The sequence below is a fragment of the Macadamia integrifolia genome, chromosome 3 (assembly GCF_013358625.1).
Source record: "Macadamia integrifolia cultivar HAES 741 chromosome 3, SCU_Mint_v3, whole genome shotgun sequence".
Classification (NCBI taxonomy): domain Eukaryota; kingdom Viridiplantae; phylum Streptophyta; class Magnoliopsida; order Proteales; family Proteaceae; genus Macadamia; species Macadamia integrifolia.
The window spans coordinates 28,818,287-28,841,126 of NC_056559.1; the positions used below are offsets into that span (position 1 = coordinate 28,818,287).

The window sequence follows — 22,840 nt, forward strand, 5'->3', positions numbered from 1 at the left end:
AAGCAGTTTCTAAAAAAAAGAAATAATAAAAAAAAAAAAATAACTAGAGTAGTTTCCAACGTAATTCAAAGTCTAACTAAACTAGATATTAGGAAATAAAAAACTACTAAGTTAACACATCAAAGTGGGTCCACAAGATCTGGACAGAATTTGGAAGGAGAGGGACTCGATCCAGCGCTGGAAAGGCTGGATCGAGCCTCCCTTTCTTCCGCCTGTTTCTTCTTCTTCTTTCTTCTTCTTCCTTTTCTAATCCTCCAACCACAAAGTAGGTTGGGTCTTCTTCCTTCGGCTATACATCTTGATGTCCCCATCAACTCTCCCCGGCTTGGAAGAATTCACCTCCGGTGAATTAAAGCTCATGTAATATTCATGCAGGTCTGGGTTGAGTTGTTGGATTTCTTGCATTATGATCCAGGTGTTGTCAATTTCCGAACGTCCACGCCACTTGACCAAGAACTCTCTAGAACCTCCAAGGTGTGTGGACACAATCTTCTCATCAAGGATTTTCTCAACTTCTTCAGTCCTTCTCACGACCGTAGGCATAGGTGGAAATGAGGTGGGGGGAAGTGGTTGGTTTGGTTCAGTAGTCTCATCAATGGTGAAGGAGAAGTTCTCAAAGTTTTCAGGATAAAAAGGGGTAATAGTAATGGTAGTGGTACCATGGTATGAGACAAGGTCTTCAACATTGAAAACATTACTGATTTCTATATTAGCTGACAGATCAAGATCATACGCATTGGCACCGATCCTCTTGAGTACTTTGAACGGACATGTGCTATGAGCATGCAACTGGCTTGCTTTTCCCCTAACAAAGCATTACGGCTTAATTCTAACCATCACCATATCGCCCTCTTGAAACTCTTGTAGCCTTCTGTGCACATCTGCCTTCGACTTATATTGCTCGTTGCTCAGTGCTAACTGTCTTCTTATACCTGCATGCAAATCATGTATATGTTGAGCAAAAAACTCGGTTGACTGGGAGGTCCTGGAACTAGACACGACGGGGAAAGGTCTATGGGTGCCCAACGCTGGTATCCTGAACAAATCGCAAAGGGAGACAGACCAGTGGTACGGTTCTTAGAGCTATTGTATGCAAAATCGGCCTAGCTAAAGACTCGATCCCAACTGATAAGGTGTTCTCCTATGAGGCAACGAAATAAATTCCCTAAGCTCCTATTGACAACTTCGATCTGGCCATCGGTTTGAGGGTGGAAAGCAGAGGAAAAGCGGAGCTTCGTACCCATCATCCGCCATAGGGTCGCCCAAAAATGGCTGGTGAACTTAACATCCCTATCGGACACTATAGTGAGGGGCAACCCATGGTACTTGACAACCTCATTAAAGAAAAGTCTGGCTACTATGGTTGCATCAGAGGTCTTAGAGCATGGGATAAAATGGGCCATCTTCGAGAAGCGGTCTACAACCATATAAACTCATGGTTTAAAGTATCTCCGATACCGATACGATACCCTCCGATACATATCTTAAATTTAGCCGACCAATACAATACACACTGATACGATACATGAAATTTTTAAAATCCTTTCGTATCGATATATACCCTACGATACATACCGATATGCATCAATACACCACCGATACACAACGATACGATACGATATGCACCGATACGACTTTATGAAAAATATAAAATCGAGGTGAAATGTACGTTTCGGTATGTATTGGTACGGATCGGTGAGTATTGGTGTGTATCGATCGGTACGTATCGGTGAGTATCAGTATGTACCGATATAGTGCACCACGGTCATATAATGGCCAAGATGGGTAATTTTTCAGAAAAAACATTATTTTTTGAGGGGTTTTTGTTCCAAAGTTCCTACCGCCCATATTTCTTTCTAACTAAAGTGGAAATAAAGGTTGGGAATAAGGATTTTACACTTATGGGACAACTACAAACCCTGAATTCTTAGTGCGATATCCTCAATTTTGTGTTTATGCATAATACATGTTATCAATAGCTTTTTTTAACAAATTCTTTATACAAAAGTGTTTAAAACAATGTTTCCTATCCATTTATGTGTATCTTTAGCGTATCTCCGATACGATACGATACCCTCAGATACGTATCTTAATTTTGACCGACCGATACGGCGACCGATATCGATACTTTAATCCTTGAATTAAACTGAATCATGGACTCTCGAAGTTTTTTGGCAAACCAAGCACGAAATCCATGCTAAGGTCTTGCCACGGGGCATGGGGAACAGGTAGGCGAGTGTACAAACCCATATTCTGCTTTTTGTTGTTTGGCAGTTTGGCATGTCCTACACTGACTTACAACTTTAGCAACATCCCTCTTCAGTCCTGGCCAAAAGAATCGGTCCTCAACGAGGGTGATGGTCTTATCTCGACCGAAATGGCCAGCGACTCCCCCAGCATGCAATTCCCAGATCAAGAAATCTCGGAGTGAAGCCCTGGGAATGCACAACTTGCTTCCTTTAAAAATGAAGCCCTCCCTAAGTAGGAAGTCCGAGCGGTTGACCGGGTTGCCATCACTCAAGGAAGTGAACGGCTCACTAAAATCAGGATAGGTGGGGTGTTGGTCCTTAACTCGCTCGAACCCTACAACCTCTACACTCATTGCCTGAAATAACACACTAGCCCAACTCCTAGCATTAGTGCAACTGAAGAACATGTTCACCCGGCTCAATGCATCTATAGCAGTATTCTCGACACCAGGTCTGTGCTTAAGTACAAAAGTGTACTCTTGGAGAAACTCAACCCACTTGGCATGTCTCTGATTAAGTTTCTTTTGGGCACTCAGGTATCTCAGAGCCTAGTGGTCAGAGAAAAGCACAAATTCTTAAGGTAAAAGGTAATGTCACTAATAGCGCAATGATTAGACAACCACATAGAATTTCTTGTCGTATGTGGAATATCATTGCCTAGCTTCATTAAGTTTCTCACTAAAATAAGCAACAGTGTGGCCTTCTTGTCCTAGGACAACACCTATTCCAATACCAGATGCATCGCAATTCACTTCGAAGACCTTAGAGAAATCCGGGAGGCGTAGGACTGGAGCTTCAGTCATAAGTTTTTTAATCTCATTAAAGGCCTTCATAGCACTCTTAGTCCATTAAAACTCCTTTTTCATGCAATCGGTGATAGGAGACATAATGGAACTAAACCAGTAGATGAACCTCCTGTAGAAAGTGGCTAAGCCATGAAAGCTTCATACCTCATGGACATTAGTTGGCTCAGGCCACTCTACAATCGTTCACTTTCTCAAGGTCAGCAGATACTCCCCGAGTTGACACAACAAATCCTAGGAAGATGACTTGATCACTCATGAAGATGCATTTCTTGAGGTAGACTTAGAATTTCTCTCGTAGGAGCACATGAAAAACCTTCTGTAAGTGATCCAAGTGGGAAGACGAGCTCTTACTATAGATGAGGATGTCATCAAAGTAAACCACTAGGAACTTGCCAATGAATGGTTGAAGCACTTGATTCATTATCCTTATGAAGGTGTAAGGTGCATTTGACAAGCCAAAAGGCATATCTAACCACTCAAAGAGGCCATCCTTCGTCTTGAAGACTGTCTTCAACTCATCTCCAGGCCTAACCCTAATTTGGTGGTACCTACTCTTGAGATCAATCTTCGAAAAGATCGAAGAGTTGGCCATTATATCCAACATGTCATCAAGCCTAGGGATAGGGAACCTATACTTGATGGTGATCTTATTGATGGCCCTACTATCAACTCACATACACCAGGTGCCATCTTTCTTTGGCGTGAGCAAGGCAGGTACAGCACACGGGCTAAGGCTTTCCCTAATGAATCCCTTCTATAACAGTTCGTCTACTTACCATTTGAGTTCGGCGTGTTCTTTAGGATTCATTCGGTAATGGGGTAAGTTCAAGAGAGAGGATCCTGGAACTAAGTAAATAGCGTGCTGGATGTCACGCATAGGCGGTAACTCATCAGGTAGTTCCTCAGGGAATAACCTCTCGAATTTCCTCAACAAGGGTTGTACTTCTCTAGGAGCCTCAGTGAATAAGCGTGACCTATCGGTATTACTCTTATGGCAACTAGAGCATAAATCACCCCTAACTCTTGACACTCTCCTTCAAATTGTAGTTGATTTAAAATGTTGAGTGTTTTGGTGGTGGTGTGTTTGAATGTACTTCCCTTGTGTTCTGAACTCTAACTTCCCTAGGGGCACTAGGGGTCAGTCTGATTTTCTTCCCTCTGAACTCAAAGACATAGGTGATAGATTTCCCGTAATTGGTGACATCCCGGTCATATAACCAGGGTCGACCTAGGATGATGTGGGCAACATCCATCTCTAAGACATCACACCACACTCGATCCTCATATCCTGCAAAGTGTAGGGGAATTAGACACCTCAGATTAACGGGGATGGTGGACTGATCTACCCAGGCAACCTTGTAAGGCTTGGGGTGAGGTTCAGGTTTGAGGCTCATTCGAGCAAAAGCGCTCTTGGCGACCACATTCATGCAACGCCTACTGTCGATGGTGACACGGCAGTTCTTGCCCTAATGGCATGTGTAAGTGATGAAAATATTAGTTCGCCGCCAATCATCACTACTCCTAGGTTGTGAGACCATGCATCGCACAATGCTGAGCTTGAGGTTACCGGCCTCGGTGTCCTCATCAAATATGGTCTCATATGGTCTATGGTCCTCATACTCATGGTCCTGAAAACCCTCTTGGTCACCTTCTTTAAGAGTCTGCTCTCCCACATAAAGATTCCTATTGGGACATTCTCTGGAGAAGTGATCAAACCTACGACACTTGAAACACTGTTGTCGCCCACTACTCTTAGGTGCTTCTCCCAAAATTCCTTCACCCCTATTGTCAAATTGACGTTGTGGTGTAGCAAGGGGTTTTGGGAATCCAGTTGAGCCTTGGGGTTGTTTTTTAAATTGGGACTCCCCAGCTTGGAAACTCTTCCTCTGAGAATAAGTTCTCATGGAGGATTCCACCTCAAGGGCTATCCTGAAGGCCTGTGGAACGTCTCGCACTAGGTGGGGTGCCATACGAGACTGAATTTCGGAGTTGAGCCTGATAAGGAATCTGGATATTGTCTGCTCAACATCCTCCCAAATACGGCTTTTAATTTTCAATTCATTGAACTTGCTCATGTATTCAGTCACAGTCAACTTTCATTGCTTTAGGGTATTCATTTCATTCAACAACTGGAGCCTATAAGTGACAGGCAAAAATTCCCTCTTGAGCCTCTCTTGCATTTCTACCCAGGTGGTGATTGGCTCAAGTCCTAGGTGGTCCTCCTCGTACTCTAGGTCTATCCAGAAGTCCTGGGCAGCTCCGATAAGCTTAAACTTAGCAAATTGGTAGCGGACTTCCTCTGGCATATCATAAAAATTGAAGTACGTTATTCCCTCCAAAAGCAGATACTTGAGAGGGAGATTTCTGACCTCAAGATTGAGAGGGCTAACTACCTATCTCAATTGGAGATTCTGAGTAGACCTTGAGTGATATAAGGGATTCCTAGGTGACTAGGTTTTCTACAAGATTAACTAACCAGGTAGGGTAAACTCAAGGGCCTTGGGTTGAACAAGGTAAGGGAAACTCAGCAAACAAAATTAACATGCAAGTAAAGTGAGATTAATGAATAATGTAGCAATGAACAATAATAGTCTAAGCATAAAAGCACATAAACTCACTCAAGCTTCAGGTGGGAATATGGGGTAGGAAACATGGCAACAACTGTGTTAAGTTTAGCACGAGTCAATCAAGACATTAAGCAAACTAAGTAAACCAAACAATGCCTAAAATCAACCAACTAATGAAAGGTAAAACAACAGAAGTTTCTTTAGGAAAGTATTGGCTTAAAAAGAAAAGGTATATGTTCAGATTTCAGTAGGGACTAATGGAGGTAATGGGCGGCCAATGAATGTAGAACAGGAGGGTTCTTTACTTATTTTCTTGCTGTCTGAAGTCTGAGGAGAAGAGAAGAACTCGAGGTCCTCCAAAATAAAGAGTTGTAGTCCAGCCTACTTGATAAAGAACAGCAGTCCCAATTGTTGGTGAAGTTCCAACAGCAACCCAGTTGGGGGTTTTCTCAATGGAGATAATCTCTAATAATGGTGAACAATTTCTACAATAGGGCAGCAGCAACAGGAAAAGAGAGGGATGAAGGTCAAGAAAGGGAGAAGGAGAATGGGAGAGAGAGGAGGCGAGAAACAGAGGGAGACCGAGAGTGAGAGATGAGAAGAGGGAGAGGGCAGCGAGAGAGAATTCGTAGGGGGGGTTTGGGGGCTGTTTTGCCTTGAATAATCTTCATTCATTAATTAGGACCTTTGGCCATCGGCCTTACAATGTACTTATAAAATAAACTTCTAAGAAAAGGAAAAGATCCAAACAGAATCTGCTAAATAAAGAGTTCTATACTTTAGGAAACAAATAAGAGAAATAAAAAATAAAAAAAAAAACAGAATCTGCAAAATACGGAAGGAGTCCTAACCTCTTTAGGGAAATAAAAATACTACTTAATTAAAACAGATTTATTTCCTAACAGAAAAAAACATAAAATAGATAAGGAGTCCTCTTCCTTGCGTTGACTGCTAGTGGGGCCCATATACATCTGCTTGAGTTCCTGCGTGGCTCTCCAAAGGTGGGCCCCAATTTGATCCTTAACCATCCAACCAAATAGAGTTCAGGTTGGATGGTTCTCTGTGCCGCCTCCTCAGGTAAACCCTAAAGCTTGGGCTGATGTCCCCATCATTGAGTCTTTGGTGGCAACCGTACCTTGGCTGCCCACCTCCTTATGTCCACTCTTAGTGGTAGAGCATACCAGAATATGTCTGACCTTTCTGACACCCCCACCCAACCTGAGCAGTTGGCTGAATTCATGAAAGCCATCCAAGCTACCCTCCAAGCTAGCCAAGCTATACAGGAGACGCAAGCTGCCCATCTCCAAACCCTTACCGATAAGTTGGTTGCCCTCGAGACAAGTGCCTAAAACCCTGATGGACGGTAAAGCCGTAACACAACTGACACTGAACCTAGGGACAGAGGCCCTAACCCTGAGGAAGTGAACGAGACTAACCACGCTGATGGTTATGACCAGATAGAGGATAACTTCCAAGGCCAAGGGCATGGTAGGGGTCGGGGTAGGGGTCGAGGCCCACCGCCAAGACACCAAACCCAATATGGAGAGGATGAGGGTTATGAGCATCATGATAGGGGCTTTGATGTCAGACGGATGATCAAGGTAGATGCCCCTACCTATGATGGTCAGATTGATGCTAGGATCCTTCTGGATTGGATCAAGCAGATGGATAGGTACTTCGATTTCTACGATATGCCAGAGGAAGTCCGCTACCGATTTGCTAAGTTCAAGCTTATTGGAGCCGCCCAAGACTTCTGGACAGACTTGAGTACCAAGAGGGCCACCTAGGACCATAGCTATCACGACGTCAAATCGATCCAAGGCGGTGGAGGGGTGGCTAATAGATTTGGCGATGAATCGCCCGTTATGGCATTGCCATGGTGGTCAAATTGCCCATTTGTCATTTTTTATTTTCCCTATTTTCTAAAGTTATTTAGTATGCTATTTATTTATTTCCCTTATTTTCTAAGTTATTTAGCATGCTACAAGCCTACAATATATACCCTATAACATATAAAACCAACATTAAGCAACATCAAATCATAAAAAATCAACATAGCCCTATCAAATCACCCTGCATTTTACAAAAAATCGACCGCCTAGTGAATCAGGCGTGACCTGGCATCTATGGCGGTGCCATAGCGACGCCTATCAGCCAATAGCGACCACCATTTGTGAGTCACGTAAATCGTAGCACTGCCATAAACTTCTTTTTCCGTCAGGACGCCATATTGCCGCCTTGACGACGCCATGATGACTATGCCTAAGACTTGAGCCAATCACCACCTAAGTAGAAATGCAAGAGAGGCTCGAGAGGGAATTTTTGCCAATCACTTATAGGCATGGTTTTAAGTATCTCCGATACCGATACGATACCCTCCGATACGTATCTTAAATTTAGTCGGCTGATACGATACATTGAATTTTTTAAATCATTTTGTATCGATATATATCCTACAATACATACCGATATGCATCAATACACCACTAATACACATCGATACGATACGACTCTATGAGAAATATAAAATTGAGGTAAAATGTACGTTTCGGTATGTATTGGTACGTATCGGTGAGTATCGGTATGTATCGATCGGTACGTATCGGCATACAGTACGTATCGGTGAGTATCGATATATATATCGGTACGTATAGGTGAGTATCGATACGTATCGGTGCTACGGTCATATAATGGCCAATATGGGTAATTTTTCAGAAAAAAACGATTTTTTGAAGGGTTTTTGTTCCAAAGTTGCTGTCAGCCATATTTCTCTCTAACTAAAGTGGAAATCAAGGTTGGGAACAAGGATTTTACATTTATGGGACAACTACAGACCTTGAATTCTTAGTACGATACCCTCAATTTAGTGTTTATGCATAATACATGTTATCAATAGCTTTTTTTAACAAATTCTTTATGCAAAAGTGTTTAAAAAAATGTTTTATATCCATTTATGTGTGTATCTTTAGCGTATCTTAGTGTATCTCCGATATGATACGATACCCTCCGATACGTATCTTAATTTTGGCCGATCGATACGGCGACCGATACCGATACTTTAATCCTTGCTTATAGGCTTCAGTTAGCAAAGTTCTTGAAAAACCAGAATTATCAGATCCAGAATCTAGAATTTCAGGTAGCAGAGTTTGCACCAACAAATAGAATTTCACCAACAAAACTAGAGTATTTGAATAAGGTCCAATTAGAATCAAAATATCACAAGAATTGATAACCAAATCAGAACTTGATTCTGACAGCAGGTTTTGAGATCTGGCAGTAATTTCTAGAACTTCAGTAGAGTATTATTAAGGAACTAATAACAAGTCTAATTACTGATTAAAGGTCCAGTTCAATGGAGAATAAAAGCAGCAGTCAACTTCAACACAGATTAAAAAAAAAAAACAGAAATCAATTCTAGGCAGAGAACACTATCGGCCAGAATTGAAGGAAACTCAGAACCAGACAAACCCCTGGTCTGATTGGTCCCAAATTAAGGTCGAGCCTCCCTCTTAATAAACCCAACAATTGATCAAAAGGGGAGGGCCATAGGCTGGTTGGATCTTCCAGAATAGAGTAGGGGCAATAGGAAGAAATCTGGAGATTTCCAGAACCAGAATTCAATCACAGTTTCAGATCTCTTACCTGATTTGAAGAACCTTGCAATTAACTTTGAAAAGAAAGAAATAATAGTTGAAGAGACCTCTTGGACTTCACGCCGCAAAGAGTCAATTGGATCAAACACCAATTCCTTCAACCTTGATCAAACACAAGACAACTCTTCATGAAGAAGAAAATAGCAACAACCATTATTTTTTTATCAAAATCATTCCAAGCTTTTAGGAGCCTCCTCTTCTTTATTTATAATGTTAATGGGGGAGGGAATTACAAAATAGAAGGTTCCTCAAAAAGGAAACCAAATATTCTCCTAATACAATAGTTACTAAAAATTGAAATTAGAAACTAACTGAAATTATAAACTAGTTGAAAAAGGAAACTAACTACTAATGACTTGACTCAATTAACAACTTGACTCCTAAGGAAACAAATATAACTCAAATCAAACCCAAAAAAGGAAACTAATGGAAAAAGGAAACTAACTAGTAATCTCGTACTCAATCTTAGAGCCCCCCTTTTAGACCCATAAAAGTGGTCTATTACACTCAAAATACATGGGATCAAAGGCCCAACATGTATGGAACCCAACCCTAAGCTTATTCCTAATAAAACAAACCTATTTTGGTAATTAATCTGCATCAGTTAGTTTGAGCTAGTGGCAAGGGTCGAAGATTTAGTGCAATAGCTTGCAATTGCACTTTGCATTATGGTTTAAGATCTCGCGCTCGTCCCCCATCTCGCTAATCCAAAAAAGAGAGATCTCGCCAAGATCATGTATTTTTTCGCGGTCAACTCGATGGTTGGTCTCGATGGTCATATGGTCTTTGTAGTCCGTGAAGCTAGGTATTTACCCTATTTTAGGAATTCTAAACACAATGGAAACATCAATTTTTTAAAATCTAACTTAAAATGGTACTTTGACTTCGCACCCTTTGTAAGTAGTCTCTAGCTCTTCAGACCCTAGGCTAGTATGCTCTATTCCACAATCCACATTCCAAAACCAACACATGACACACCATAATCTCAAGAATTTAAAAGACATCATAGATAATTACTTAATTGATTAACAATTAACATTGATGACTAATCAATCACATTAACATACATTTGAAAATTTAAAATGACATAAGATAGGAATGGAGATCCTCAAGCAAAAGCACCAAAATTCTTGCCCCTTAGTGTTTTTTCTTCAAAAAAGTAGAGAGAGAGAGAGACAAGATATTGGCGAGATCTGGCAAGATTTTGGCGAGATTTGGTGAGATTTAGTGAGATTTGGCGAGATCTCGGCGAGATCTTGTCGTTTTTACACCTTGCATGTGATCTCGTCTCGCTAATCTAAAAAAACGAGATCTCGCCGAGATCTTAAACCATGCTTTGCATAAGCAGTACCTTCAGAATAGTTTTGAGCAGCAAACAATATCAGTGCAGTGGCAGAGTCAGAGAGATGTCTCAGTTGGCATAGTTGGAGAATCGGTTGATAATCATGGTTGAGATGGTACAGTCATCAAAGGCATCATGTACAGTTGTAAGCGTCAGTGAGATGGATGGCTCAGTTGGCATAGCTGGAAATTGGGAGTATGGCTGATACGGTTTGCATCATCATGAGTTGGCAATTGAGAGATGTGTTGGCATGATTAGAATGCATGTTCAAGCCCTAATGTGCATAATAAGGTAATGTTACCGAAGGGAAGATTACATGTTTATGTTGTATCAGTAACTTCACGGATTCTTTGGGCTGCCATCTAGTTGGAACTTGTAGGAGCACAAAACATGAGAAATAAATATCTTTGAGTTAGATTTCCATGAAAATTAGAATCATGCCAATCCGATATCGGAGTGGGAAGTTATGACTTGTTCTTCAGGCTTACCGTGTATTCTTCAGGTAGCAGTTTCAGCATACGCATCAGTTTCAAGATTGATTTTGGAACCCATGCACTGCACCTGAGTTGAAGATCATCTCATGAGAAATGTAACTCTTCAAGTCAGCTTACATAGAAAAAAGAATAAGGTCAATTGGAGATCAGACAAGAGAGGTATAGACATTTCTGTACTGTCACGCAGCGCTGGCACCAGCATGTGGTAGCATCACTGCCAGGCCACTTAAGGGGAGAATGGCTTTGCAACTGGACTTTTTCGAGCAGATTTCTGAAGATAATGCATTGATTTTCTAATGGAAGCAAAATCATGAAGTTGGAGTATTTGCCAGGATATTTCAAATGAAACTGAAGTCAAGTCATTAAGACTTATACATAGAAAGATACATGTATGACAACATGCATGGTTCACACTGTTTTCAGAAAATGGCAGTGCATGTAAATTTGACTTCGAGTTGATTTTCCGGCACTGACTGTGCTCCTGTGCAAATGTCTCTAACTAAAAGACTCTGACCCAAGAATGGAGATTAGACCATAGGAGCAGGCTCAGCAGAAGCAGACACAGAAAAAGGAGAAAGCCAGCCAAGGAAAGAAAAAGAAAAATGCCACCCCACAAGAAAAGTTGGTAGAGAGTAGAGGCAAAGAGAGATGAGACCTCCAGCAAACCAAGCATAGTATGGAGGCAATGCCAAGTAGAGACAGGTTAGAGAGCAGAGGATCGAGGTAGTGGACAATGTTAAAGAGTGTTCACAATAGGGCGAGTGTCCCCATCGAGCTATAAGTTGAGTCTTGGAGTTAAGAGTTGTTTTCGGTTTCCTTATTAGAATGTAATTAGGTGTTAGTCTTAGTAGGTTTCCTATCAAGACTATACTTATTGGATTACAAATAAAGGTGAGCACCACGATGGCTAAGTACACTAAAGTATTGTGGGTTTAGATCTTTCTCTTAGTTTTGCTTCTTCTTCTTCACAGGTTTTGATTGGTTCAGCTTTCTTTACATGGTATCAGAGCAGTTTGTCAGTAACAGATTCTCTCCTTGCTTGCCATTGTCAGTAATAGATTCTCTCCTTGATTGCCGGTTTGAAAATTGTTTCAAGGTTCTATGGTTTATGATGAAACCCTAGTTCATAGAAAGAGAAGAAGAACTAGAACTAGGTTCCCTGAAGATTTGATGGAAATCATACTTGAATGTTTCATTACTGCTACATGCAAACAAGCACGTTTCCCTTTGTTTTGATTGTTACTGGTGTTGAATTCGAAATTTTGGAGGTGATCAAACAGTTGTTGGAATTGATTTTCTTGGGATACATTTTTTTTTTTTTTTTTTTTTTTTTGGAATTGATTTTTTGTGGGTACCGAATATTTTAGCCACACAAGAAAGGATAACGAAGTGGTGAAACTTGAGGAGAGAGAGATTCCGCAAAGTGATTGTTTTAAATATTTGCGGTCCATCATAAACAAGGAATGTGATATAGAAGATGATGTTTCCAACAGAGTTAAAGTAGGATGGAGAAAGTGGAGAGGGGCACATAGGGTGTTGTGTGATCGACGCATTCCTTTAAAGCTTAAAAGAAAATTTTATAGGACAGTGGTAAGACCAGTTATGATGTATGGGATGGAACATTAGGAACTCAAGAAATGTAACATTGATAAGTTGGGCGTAGCAGAGATAAGCATGTTGAGATGGATGTGCGGAAAAACTAAGAAATATAGGATAAGGAATGATTAGATTAGAGATGATCTGGGAGTAACCCCGATTCCAGACAAGCTCCTTAAGGTGGTATGGACATGTGCAGTGGAGAGCTAGGGATGCCCCGGTGAGGAGTGACCATATCCAGATGGAAAGAGCAAAAAGAGGTATGCCTAAAACGACAATAGAGGATGTTGTAAAATATGACATGCAGAGGCTAAGTCTTGACTCCAATGTGACCACAAACAGAGCTATTTGAAGGACAAAGATCCATGTTGCTGAATGATTGTAGGTGGCATGTTCCCGTGGTCTTTTTTTATTATTATTGATTTTTGTTGAAATCAATTTTCTTTTTAACGGGGATCAATTTCTACAAGAAAGGATGTTTGGATTAATTATTGTGTTAGATCAATCATTCTTTGGATTGATTCTTCTTGTCAAGGTTTTTCAGATTGACTCTTCATTGGGAGAAGCTTTTTTGGGATAGATTTTTTAGGAGAAGGTCATTGAGATCGATTTTTAGGGAGAAGGATTTTGGGATCTTTTTTTCCTTTTTTCTTTTTTCTTTTTTCTTTTTTCTTTTTTCTTTTTTCTTTTTTTTTTTCTTTTTTTTTGGGAGAAGGTATTTGGGATCAATTTTTTTGAAGAAGGTTTTTGTGGATAGATTATGATGCTTTTGATTAAAGCATTATTTGGGATGTTGATTATTTGTCCACGTGTACTGCTACAAGTGCTGGGCATATTGAAGATTATTCTCAGTTTGAGTTACTGTCTGCTCAAAATTATTTCAATTGAAGATTGATTTATTGTTAAGTATTTGCTCGTGTATGTCCTCAACAACAGTTTTATTTTTTAAATGGTTATATTCAACGACCTGATGTTGTTTGGTCCCTAGCAACCCGATGCTACACTATTTGAGGCTTGTGAGCGTTTTTTAAGTAGCTGTTGGATGCTACACTTTTGTTGCATTGCCTTCTTTGGGAAGGAATTTTGATGTAGTTGTTGAATGCTACACTTTTGTTGGAGTGCCTTCTTTGGGAAGAACTTTTGGTTTGGGAAGGACTTTTGGTGTTGTTGTTCTTCATTGCTATTGGAGTGCTTCTTTGAGAAGGGCTTTTGGTGGTGCTATTCGTTGCTATGGCTTTGCTTATTTATTCGACACGACGTTTCTTTATCTACTGACGTTTAATATTTTTGAGCTACTATTCCTGCTGGATTTATGATGGTTGATTGGAGTTCTCTCTGTGCTCGTTAAAGATCTTGTTGGGCCCAAATTGGAGCTTTCTTTTGCTATATGTACACTCCAGCTTGAGGGGGAGTGTTAAAGAGTGTTCACGATAGGGGGAGTGTCTCCATGGTGCTATGAGTTAAGTCTTAGAGTCAAAGTTGTTTTTGGTTTCCTTATTAGATTGTAATTAGGTGTTTGAGTCTTAGTAGGTTTCCTACAAAGACTATACTTATTGGATTATAAATAAAGGTAAGCACCACAATGGCTGAGTACACTAAACTATCGTGGATTTAAATCTCTTTTGGCATTGCTTCTTCTTCTTAACATGTTTTGGTTGGTTCAGCTTTCTTTACAGACAACAAGGCAGAGTTGGTGGTAATGGAAGATACAATAAGGCTCATAATCAGAGATCAGTTGAGCACGCCAAGTTCATCCACCAAAGGCCTTGATAATTGGTTCCCACTACTTGTCACAGTTCATCATCCGTTGGGCACAGGCCAAACCCAGTGACTCACTCTTATTAATGCAGGCACATATCACATTGCCGAAATATTTGAAGACCAATACAACCACCCTAAGGTGCTATAGAGGTTCGATCATATCAAAGCCAAGCTTAACCAACCTACATAATTTGGGAGATGAGCTCGAATTTAAGCTAAATCCTATGAGGCCCATGAAGTGCTCAAGCCTAAGACTAGGAACCCGTCCAAACAAGGCCAACCCTTGTATTAAGGCTAACTCCAGTCCAGCTCAAGTTAGCCCTTGCCAAATTCTCTGTGCTCCTCTTAGAGACCCTCTACCTCCCACGGTAGAAGAGATGTGGAATCCACTTTTAACTAAACCCTTGCTTCAATAAGTCTTCTTAAACAACTCACTTTTTTTTTCCCCTTTTCTACGAGTCTCTCCTTGGAGACTAAAAGAATCATATGGACGGTTGTCCTTAGCCTTGGGAGAAGAAATCTACTTAGAATCTTAAAGCAACCATTGATCTTTGCACTCTCCTCTTATAATTTGTTGTCTTCTCTACCAAATCATTTTGTAACTGGTCTATATCATCACTTGACCATTGGACTTGGGAATTTTGCTTTGGACTATGTAATCAACATAAGGACTTGCAAGAGAGGGTAGCTAAGTCATTTTGCAACTTTTGTTTGGCCTATAAATAGTGGTCAATTCGCATGTACTAAGCAGTGAATTTGATCCATCAAATCGTCATTCTCCAATTGTGAGTTTCCTTCAAACCTAAAAGAATTTTCCCTCGAAACCTTGAAAAATTTCATTCCATCCTAGAAGAGTTACAAGACCTCGTTGGAGCTACAATCATCCTAGAAGAGTTGCATTTCTACAAAAATGATGCAATCTCCCCTCCCAAAGGATATTGTCGAACTCGAATTGGAGAAGATAAAACAAGCTTCAACGGAAGCTCAATTCAGATACAGAAATCTCCAGAAATAGTGACCTCGGTAGTTCTGGAGCTAGAGCTCATCTCTGAGGCCTGGTTTCCAGTTCCACCCCACTCCCAAACTAAAAAATAACAGCAAGAACAATAGTGCAACACACTTTGATGTTACTGATCAAACAGAATTTCCAATAGGAAAAAAAGATTGGTTATTGCTTGGCTTGGGGAGCATTAAAGATAGCTAGCAAGCCCCAAAAACACAAAGTAACAGCTGGAGAAGTCCAAAGAAAATTGTGAGCTCTTTCTTCAATAGACTATATATATATATATATATATATATATATATAGCACCAACAACCCATGAGTGCCAAACTAAGAGAAGCAAATAATTCTTCCCCAAAAAATCTTAAAACCAGTAACGATTACAAGATTCGTAGTGTGGAAAACAAAAGCTTATCAGTCCTTCGAAAATATTATTCTCAATTTTTGAACCCCCCCCCCCTATCTTTCTTCGGTTCGGGGTTTCGAAATATTACCAGCAGGCAGATCTTTCTTCTCTCTGCCAACTGCCGCACGGCCACGTTTACCTCTGGAGTTCATGTCATCCGTGGAAACAAACTCGGCAACGGAATTGTTGAGAAACTCCGGTGGTCCTGCAATCTCCAAAACCCCAGAAAAGAGAAAGATAAGATGGAGAAACTATAATATAGACCAATTAAATTAGATTCAAAATCTCTCTCAAAAGCGAAATTGGAGGATTAGGGCAACAGGTAGGTACTTCGGAGAATGCTTCGAAAGCTGATGGAAGCAAAGATTCGCCCGATGCTTTCGGAAAATCGAACAAGCCATTACCAGCCTTAGAACGAATCCGGCTGACTTTATCTTCGTCTTCGTCTGAGGAGTTAAGGTCTTCAAACGGCTCTTCTTCCTCCTCCGCAGAAGAGTAGCCCTGTATGAGCGCTAAGCTCATAGTGCACTTGGAAATGTAAGACTTGGGAGATTGCAACAGAAAAGGGAGAATGTCACCAGTCCAGTCCCGAGCTTCGCCTCCAAAGGAACCTGCAAATCCAACTCTCTGGAACTCCGAATTCTGGATTGAGAAAAGGGGCCATGGCCAACAGCCACCACCGAACACATCCAAACTCTGTCCCCAACCTTCTCCAACGTATGAATAAAAGTGGGCCGGGCGGAGGTGAGCTGAGCCCAATACATTTTATGCTTAAACCATCCCAATGAAATTAACAGTACAACACAATCTTGGGCTGGGCTGAATAGGATGTTATGAGAGATTCGTTCAGCCCATCAAAACGGGGAGGGTAAGGGTGTCTTTTTTTTTTTTTTTTGGTAGAGAGGGTAAGGGTGTCAATTGCAAACTAAAACCACTTCCATATGCTAATCAATTAAAAAAATTGGAGCCCTCTTTGGTATCATTTTTCGTTTTTATTTTTGTTCACGAAAATGGTTTTGGCTGCATTTGATATTATTTACGGAGCTTGTTTCTATTTAAAAAAATTTGATAAAACACAAAAACCAAAAAAATATCAAGAATCATATATGTGTTTTGGCCAAAATTGATTTTCAATAATTTTTGCGTTGAACTTTAATGATCATATGATTAAAATCCCAATATGGAGAGGTAAAATAGTCATTTGCTTTGTAATTATAAATCCAAGCCCCTTGCCCCTTTTCTTCTGTCAAAGTGGAGAAAGAGAGTTATAAGGAAGATGGATGAAGGGAATCTCTTCGTCTATTTCTTCAAAAAATCATTTTGCACATAAGGATACCAAACTATTTCTCATAAAAAATCATTTTTGTCAAGTAGTTACCAAACTATTTTTTTGTTTTGATAAAAAAGTTTCACTAATGATTTTTGTTAAATAAGTAAACACAAAAAAATAAAAAATAAAAATGATACCAAAGAGGACCTAAAAACCAGGTTAGTCCTGGCATCTCCTGTGTTTTGTTGTAGATTTATTTCTTAAGTCACAATTTCAGCCTAGATGACTAGTTCAAGCCCAACAAAAATAGGTTCCTTCCCAATTGAGCCCATAATTATTAACTCAAATCAACAACAACACAGAAACTGGAATTAATTATCGGTTCAATTTTGATTTATATTTTTCATACCTTGAATCAATTAAGAACCAAATCGATTAACACTTGATACGGCCAAATTGACTGTCCAGTAGGGTAAGGACACGTGTCGTCCACTTAGACACGTGTCACCCACCTAATAGAGGCTGCCAGGACTCTACCACGTCAACCGCATGAATATCCCCCACGAAGGGGTAGGACGTATCGGAGGTAGACTCGAGGAAGACTCCTCCTAGGAAAGGGGAAACCCTAAACCCTAAGAGCTATATAAGAAGGCCCGGAAGGAAGGGAGAGGTAAGCATCCACACCCTCACCATTACTCCTATATCAAAAACTATGCGGCCGATCCCTAACTTGAGCGTCGGAGGACTAACCCCGGGCAAAGCTCCGGGCCTCTGCCGTCTGTGCTTGTGCAGGATTAGCTCATACGAATTTTCGGCAGCAACAACACCCTAAGGGAAAGGCAACAAATTAACAATATGGGTATGAGAAGAACACAAGCCAGCATAGTCGTGAATGAAAACTTTGTTCTTTTTCCTCTAGTTAAATATTTTAATTTTTAATTATAGTCAAAGAAAAAAAGTCCATTTGGTTGGTATGCCATATAGTTGATGTGGGCTAGAGAAGTTAATAACAAACATGCAAATCCAAAGAGGCCTCTGTCTCTCCAATTGTCAAAATGCTGATAAGATCTCAAGCGATTAAATCAAGGTGTTATACATTTTGATTTTTTGTAATGAGGGCCCATCCACCTAGGTAGGCTTTCTCCATGTAATTTTATATTTTAAAAAAAATTAAAAAATAAAAAAATCAATGGCTACTGTATTTTTTTGGGTCCCAATTGGATCTCAATCTTTATTTCGCCAATCTTTTCCTTCTCCAATATCGGAAATCATTTCTTTATTCGTCGCAATCTTTTCCTTTATACCGAGCTTAATTTACAGTTAAATTAAAGGAACAAATAGTAATTATCGAATTATAAAGTATCCATTGCTGGAAATTAATAAGAGTAATTTGTTAACAAACTAACTTTATATTTCAAAAAATATTATTAGATATAAGGCATTATTTGCTACACAAAATATCACATAAGAGAGCTTTTTTTGGCAAGGCATATGAGTTAAGGGTGTCAATTTAATACCGAGATTGAAAATTGAAATCAAAACCAGCCATTTAAAACTGAATCAAAGTAAATTGGTTCAGTTTTGGTTTCAAAAGCTAGATCTCTTTTAGGTTCAGTTTGATTTCGGTTTCATGATTAAAACCATTACACCAGACCAAATAACCTATTTTCAAGCCGAATAACGAACCGAATAAAATTATATTTTTTTTTTACTATTTCAATCAATGTGGATGATAAATTCTATTCCTTTTTTATGTTTGATAAAAGTTTGGTGCATCATGAACCAAACAAAAAAATAAATATGGCCCAAACAGAGCTAAACTTAATATGAAACTAAATTAAAACCGAATAAGGAAGCCAATATGAAATCAAATAGAAACAAAAACTGAATTGATTTGGTTTTGATTTCTAAAATGTGTTCCTAATCAGTTCGATTCAATTTTGGTTTCCTATTTTCTATTCTGAATTAAATCAAAACCAAATCGAATAATCGAAACCAAACCAATTAACACCCTTAAGATGAGGGGTTTATTATATGTTTTCTGGGGACAATATTGACCCATGGGCTATATTTGTAACAAAGCCCAACTTAACCAAGGAGTAGGTCATGTTCCAACTTCCAACCCAATCCAAACCAAAGAGTTCAGCATCAAAAGAGTGTCAAGGGCTCCTGCATTTGTTCTTGAAACCAGAAGTACATTTATTCAATAGTGCATGGTTATTATAACCTATTCTTTCACTCACCTCACTTCTTTCTATTCATAAAATAGGCCTATGTCACTCAAAACCAAAAACTTAATTTAACTTTGCTTGATCCAAACTAAATGGGGTCAGTTACATAAATCTTTGTTCTCCAATCATTTATATTCAAACTTGAAACCAAATTTTGAGTAGTACTCAAAGTAGGGAAAAATTAATATAATGGAGTCCGTCGATCAAAAGCGTAGTTAATCAATTCTATCTTCATAGTGCTTACCTTGAGACTTAGATTTATTTTATTTGTTTCAAGATTTCTAGTTAGGTGAGAACTTAAGAGGAATGCATTCAACTTCCTCTCATTAGGATTTGCTCAAATATTATCATCCACAATAGATTATTAGATTACACCTGCTCACTACCATCACCTATTATTAATTTGTTCCTCACAACAAAAGCCTCTGAATCACATGTTAGTACATGTGAAGGGTTGAGCACACCCTTCCCAATGATCAGTAACAAGTGAAAAACCTTATTATTAATATCTCTATACATGCAATACTATGTTGAATTCCAAGACATGACATCATTGGTGACAACTGGCTAATGTGTCAATGTGGCAGTGACACTACCATTTAGGTGGGGACCGCCAACGGGTGACCCACACGTGTATAGAATCTGTTTGATTGGACTGCAACTGCGGGGTGGTGCCTCGACAGTTGTGCCATTACAGGAAAGACCATTCTTATAATTAATCTATGTGTTAATGGAATGGCAATTGCAAAGGCTTCCTCCTTTCTAGATTATAATGTCTATACAACATTTAATCTTGAGTTTGGGGAAGAGTATATATGTAATTATATAAGGAAAGAGCAGCATATGGTCTTTAAGTATTGAATTTTCACATGATTGGTTGGATTTTTCCATTCATTTTCTTTAAGTCTGGTTTGGTGGAAGCAAGAGGGATTCAAGTGAGACTATATCTAAATTGCCTCGAAGACCCCATTTCTTTGAAGTTAAAGGAGATTGAACCCTGTAACCGAGATCTCAATGAAGTGTTTTGTTTTCAAACCCAAGTCATGAATGAATGATTTGAAGTAGGGTATGTTAGTGCTTTTTCAGTGAGGGTGAGTTGGTTGCCTTGGGAGCTATGAGTACCTCTCTCCCTTCCCCTTCCTGGCCCCTCTCTTTCCACCAATTATTGGAGCTTACTCAACTTAGTTTATTTCAGTTTAAGTTACCAATCATAATTTGTATATAGTGGACTCCATCTTTCCACATCTGAAAAGAGCCAGGAGGTTGTCAAAGCTTGGAGTCATGTTCATGTCCCCATTCAATATCCATGTGTGTTTCTCACATTAAACCCTTGAGTGGAATCCAACTCCTCTTTCAACCTTAGATTCCCTAGTAGTGGGTTTTCCCTTTCATGACCTACCCAAAAGGCTCTCACCCTTGAGTTCTCTTTTTCTCTTTTATAAAAGAAAAAAAAAAAAGTAAGAAAAAAAAAGAAAAAAGACCTAATAAAATAAGAGATTAAAAACAACAGTAAAATACTTGAGATTACTTCTCTTAAGGTGGGCCAACCTCAAATCTGTTAGTGCCCAATGGAGCAGTTCATTCTTGACTTTATGAGCAATGGTTTTGTTTCCACCATTTTTGGGGGGTTGGAGAAGAGAAGGGGGAGGGGTCTAGTAGTCTAACTTGATCTCTCTTGTTTGTGGGGTTATCAGGATCATCTATCATCCAATGAGTTTAGTCATGTAGGAGCTTTCAGATGTGTAAAATACTTAGAACTATGTTCTATATTAATGTCTCTCTCATGTCCTATTAAGGTGCCAACTCATTCTCAATTACATAGGATCTCTCCTCTTAATATTAAACTTAACTTTTTCCACCTTTGTCTGAGGAAGAGGGAGAAGATCTATGGCACGTGTGGTGCAAGAGTATAAGACAAGGATGGGATAAGACAAAAAGAAAAGAATAGATAAATAGGCATCTGTCCTTAAGTAACTCAGTACCGGTGGATTTAAACATAATTCACCCAAAAAATAAAAAAGATGAAAAGCATTTAAACCACATTATTGTGAAGAACTACTTCATTTGCGGGTCAATGTTCCATTATAGTTGATTGTGGGAATCAGAATTCAGAATTTGATGCTTTTATTTTATCTTTATTTATATTTATATTTTCAACCTGTTTCAGTAGTACTAATTATTGGCCAGCTAGTTTTGATATAGAGGGTTACCTGACACAGGAGAGTCTAAGGGCTTATATGTAGCTACACGTGGTAGATGGCTGAGCTTGCTTCTCTCCATGCTTGAAAAGTAAAAAAAGCTTGACAGGTTCAGGGTGGGGGGGGGGGGGGTCTAGTTCCTTTTGAAATTTCTAATTTGGAATAAAATGGATGAACAGAAGAGTGGAGCAGCTTTAGTTTGGAAACCTTCAATGGAAGTATTCATCATAGACTTAAAAACAAAACTTCTTGTGGACCCTCAGAACCTTGGCTGTTTGTTGTTAAAGGGTTTCCTACTTCAATCTCTACAGAGAACTTATCCTGTTGAAGGTGGCCCCTCTGAACCTAGGCTGTTTCTTTTTCAAAGGGTTTCCTGCTTCAATCTCTACTGAGAACTTATCCTGTTCAAGATTACTGAAACAAGTAATTGAAGATGAAGAAGGCCCCAGAAAGAAAAGGATTCTAGTTTCTAATATATGGCTCCATTCATTATCTACATATAATTTCAGAATTTCTTACTGTCCAATCATCCATGTGACTGATGACCTTAATCATATGTGCACAACAGTTATAGGAAGCAGGAGATGTGCAAGCCTTCTTTCACCCCTGTGGCATGGGAAGAACTCAAATTTTTGGGAAAGGAAATGTGTCAGTCTCTGCTGCCTATATGCACACTTTATTAATTGATGATGGTGTGCCACTTATTAAAATGATAATAGTTTTTTTTTTTTTTTGGGTAAAAAATGTTAATAATTTCAGAAGAATCTTTTCTAAGCCTCATTTTTTCTAGATTCTCACTTTTCAAAGTATAGAACATAAATAATATGAAAATGGTTCCTGAGGTTGATCTCTCTTTCTCCCTCTCTCACACACACACACACACATACACAAACAGATGCCTATGAAAATAGTAGATAATGGATTTTGTAATCCCAATATTCTCCCTCCTTAGCTACCAGTGCTTTGAGTTCAAAACACTTTCAGGGTTTGTATTATAAAAAATGACAGTTTTGCCCCTGGAGTGACTTGGGTGCGCCCAAACATTGTCAGAATAAATTTCCCTTTCAAACTTGGCGCAGTAAAGACTATTAATCCATGCACACTGTGCATGGTAGTTGTGAACCCATATTGCAGCTTGAAGAGCTCATACCAAATACTTCTTTTCATGACTTATAATATGAATGTGAGGTGGTGGCAACTGGCAAGCTTGAAGGTCAAGGGACAGTTGTAGAGAGAGTTGGTTGCCAATACCAAACAAAGAAGAAG

The 22,840-nt window shown here is 39.4% G+C and overlaps 1 protein-coding gene across 1 annotated transcript in view; it reads right to left on the reverse strand.

Moving 5' to 3' along the window:
• Window positions 1-16,618, reverse strand: part of LOC122072924 — a 40,995-nt gene extending 24,377 nt beyond the window's left edge. Inside the window, exons 1-2 of the mRNA XM_042637363.1 lie at window positions 16,206-16,618; window positions 15,964-16,087 (exon numbers count right to left, since the gene is read on the reverse strand). Coding sequence (XP_042493297.1) covers window positions 15,964-16,087; window positions 16,206-16,397 — 316 coding nt within the window. The 5' untranslated portion in view covers window positions 16,398-16,618. The remainder of the gene's footprint in view (window positions 1-15,963; window positions 16,088-16,205) is intronic.
• Window positions 16,619-22,840: the final 6,222 nt, after the last annotated feature.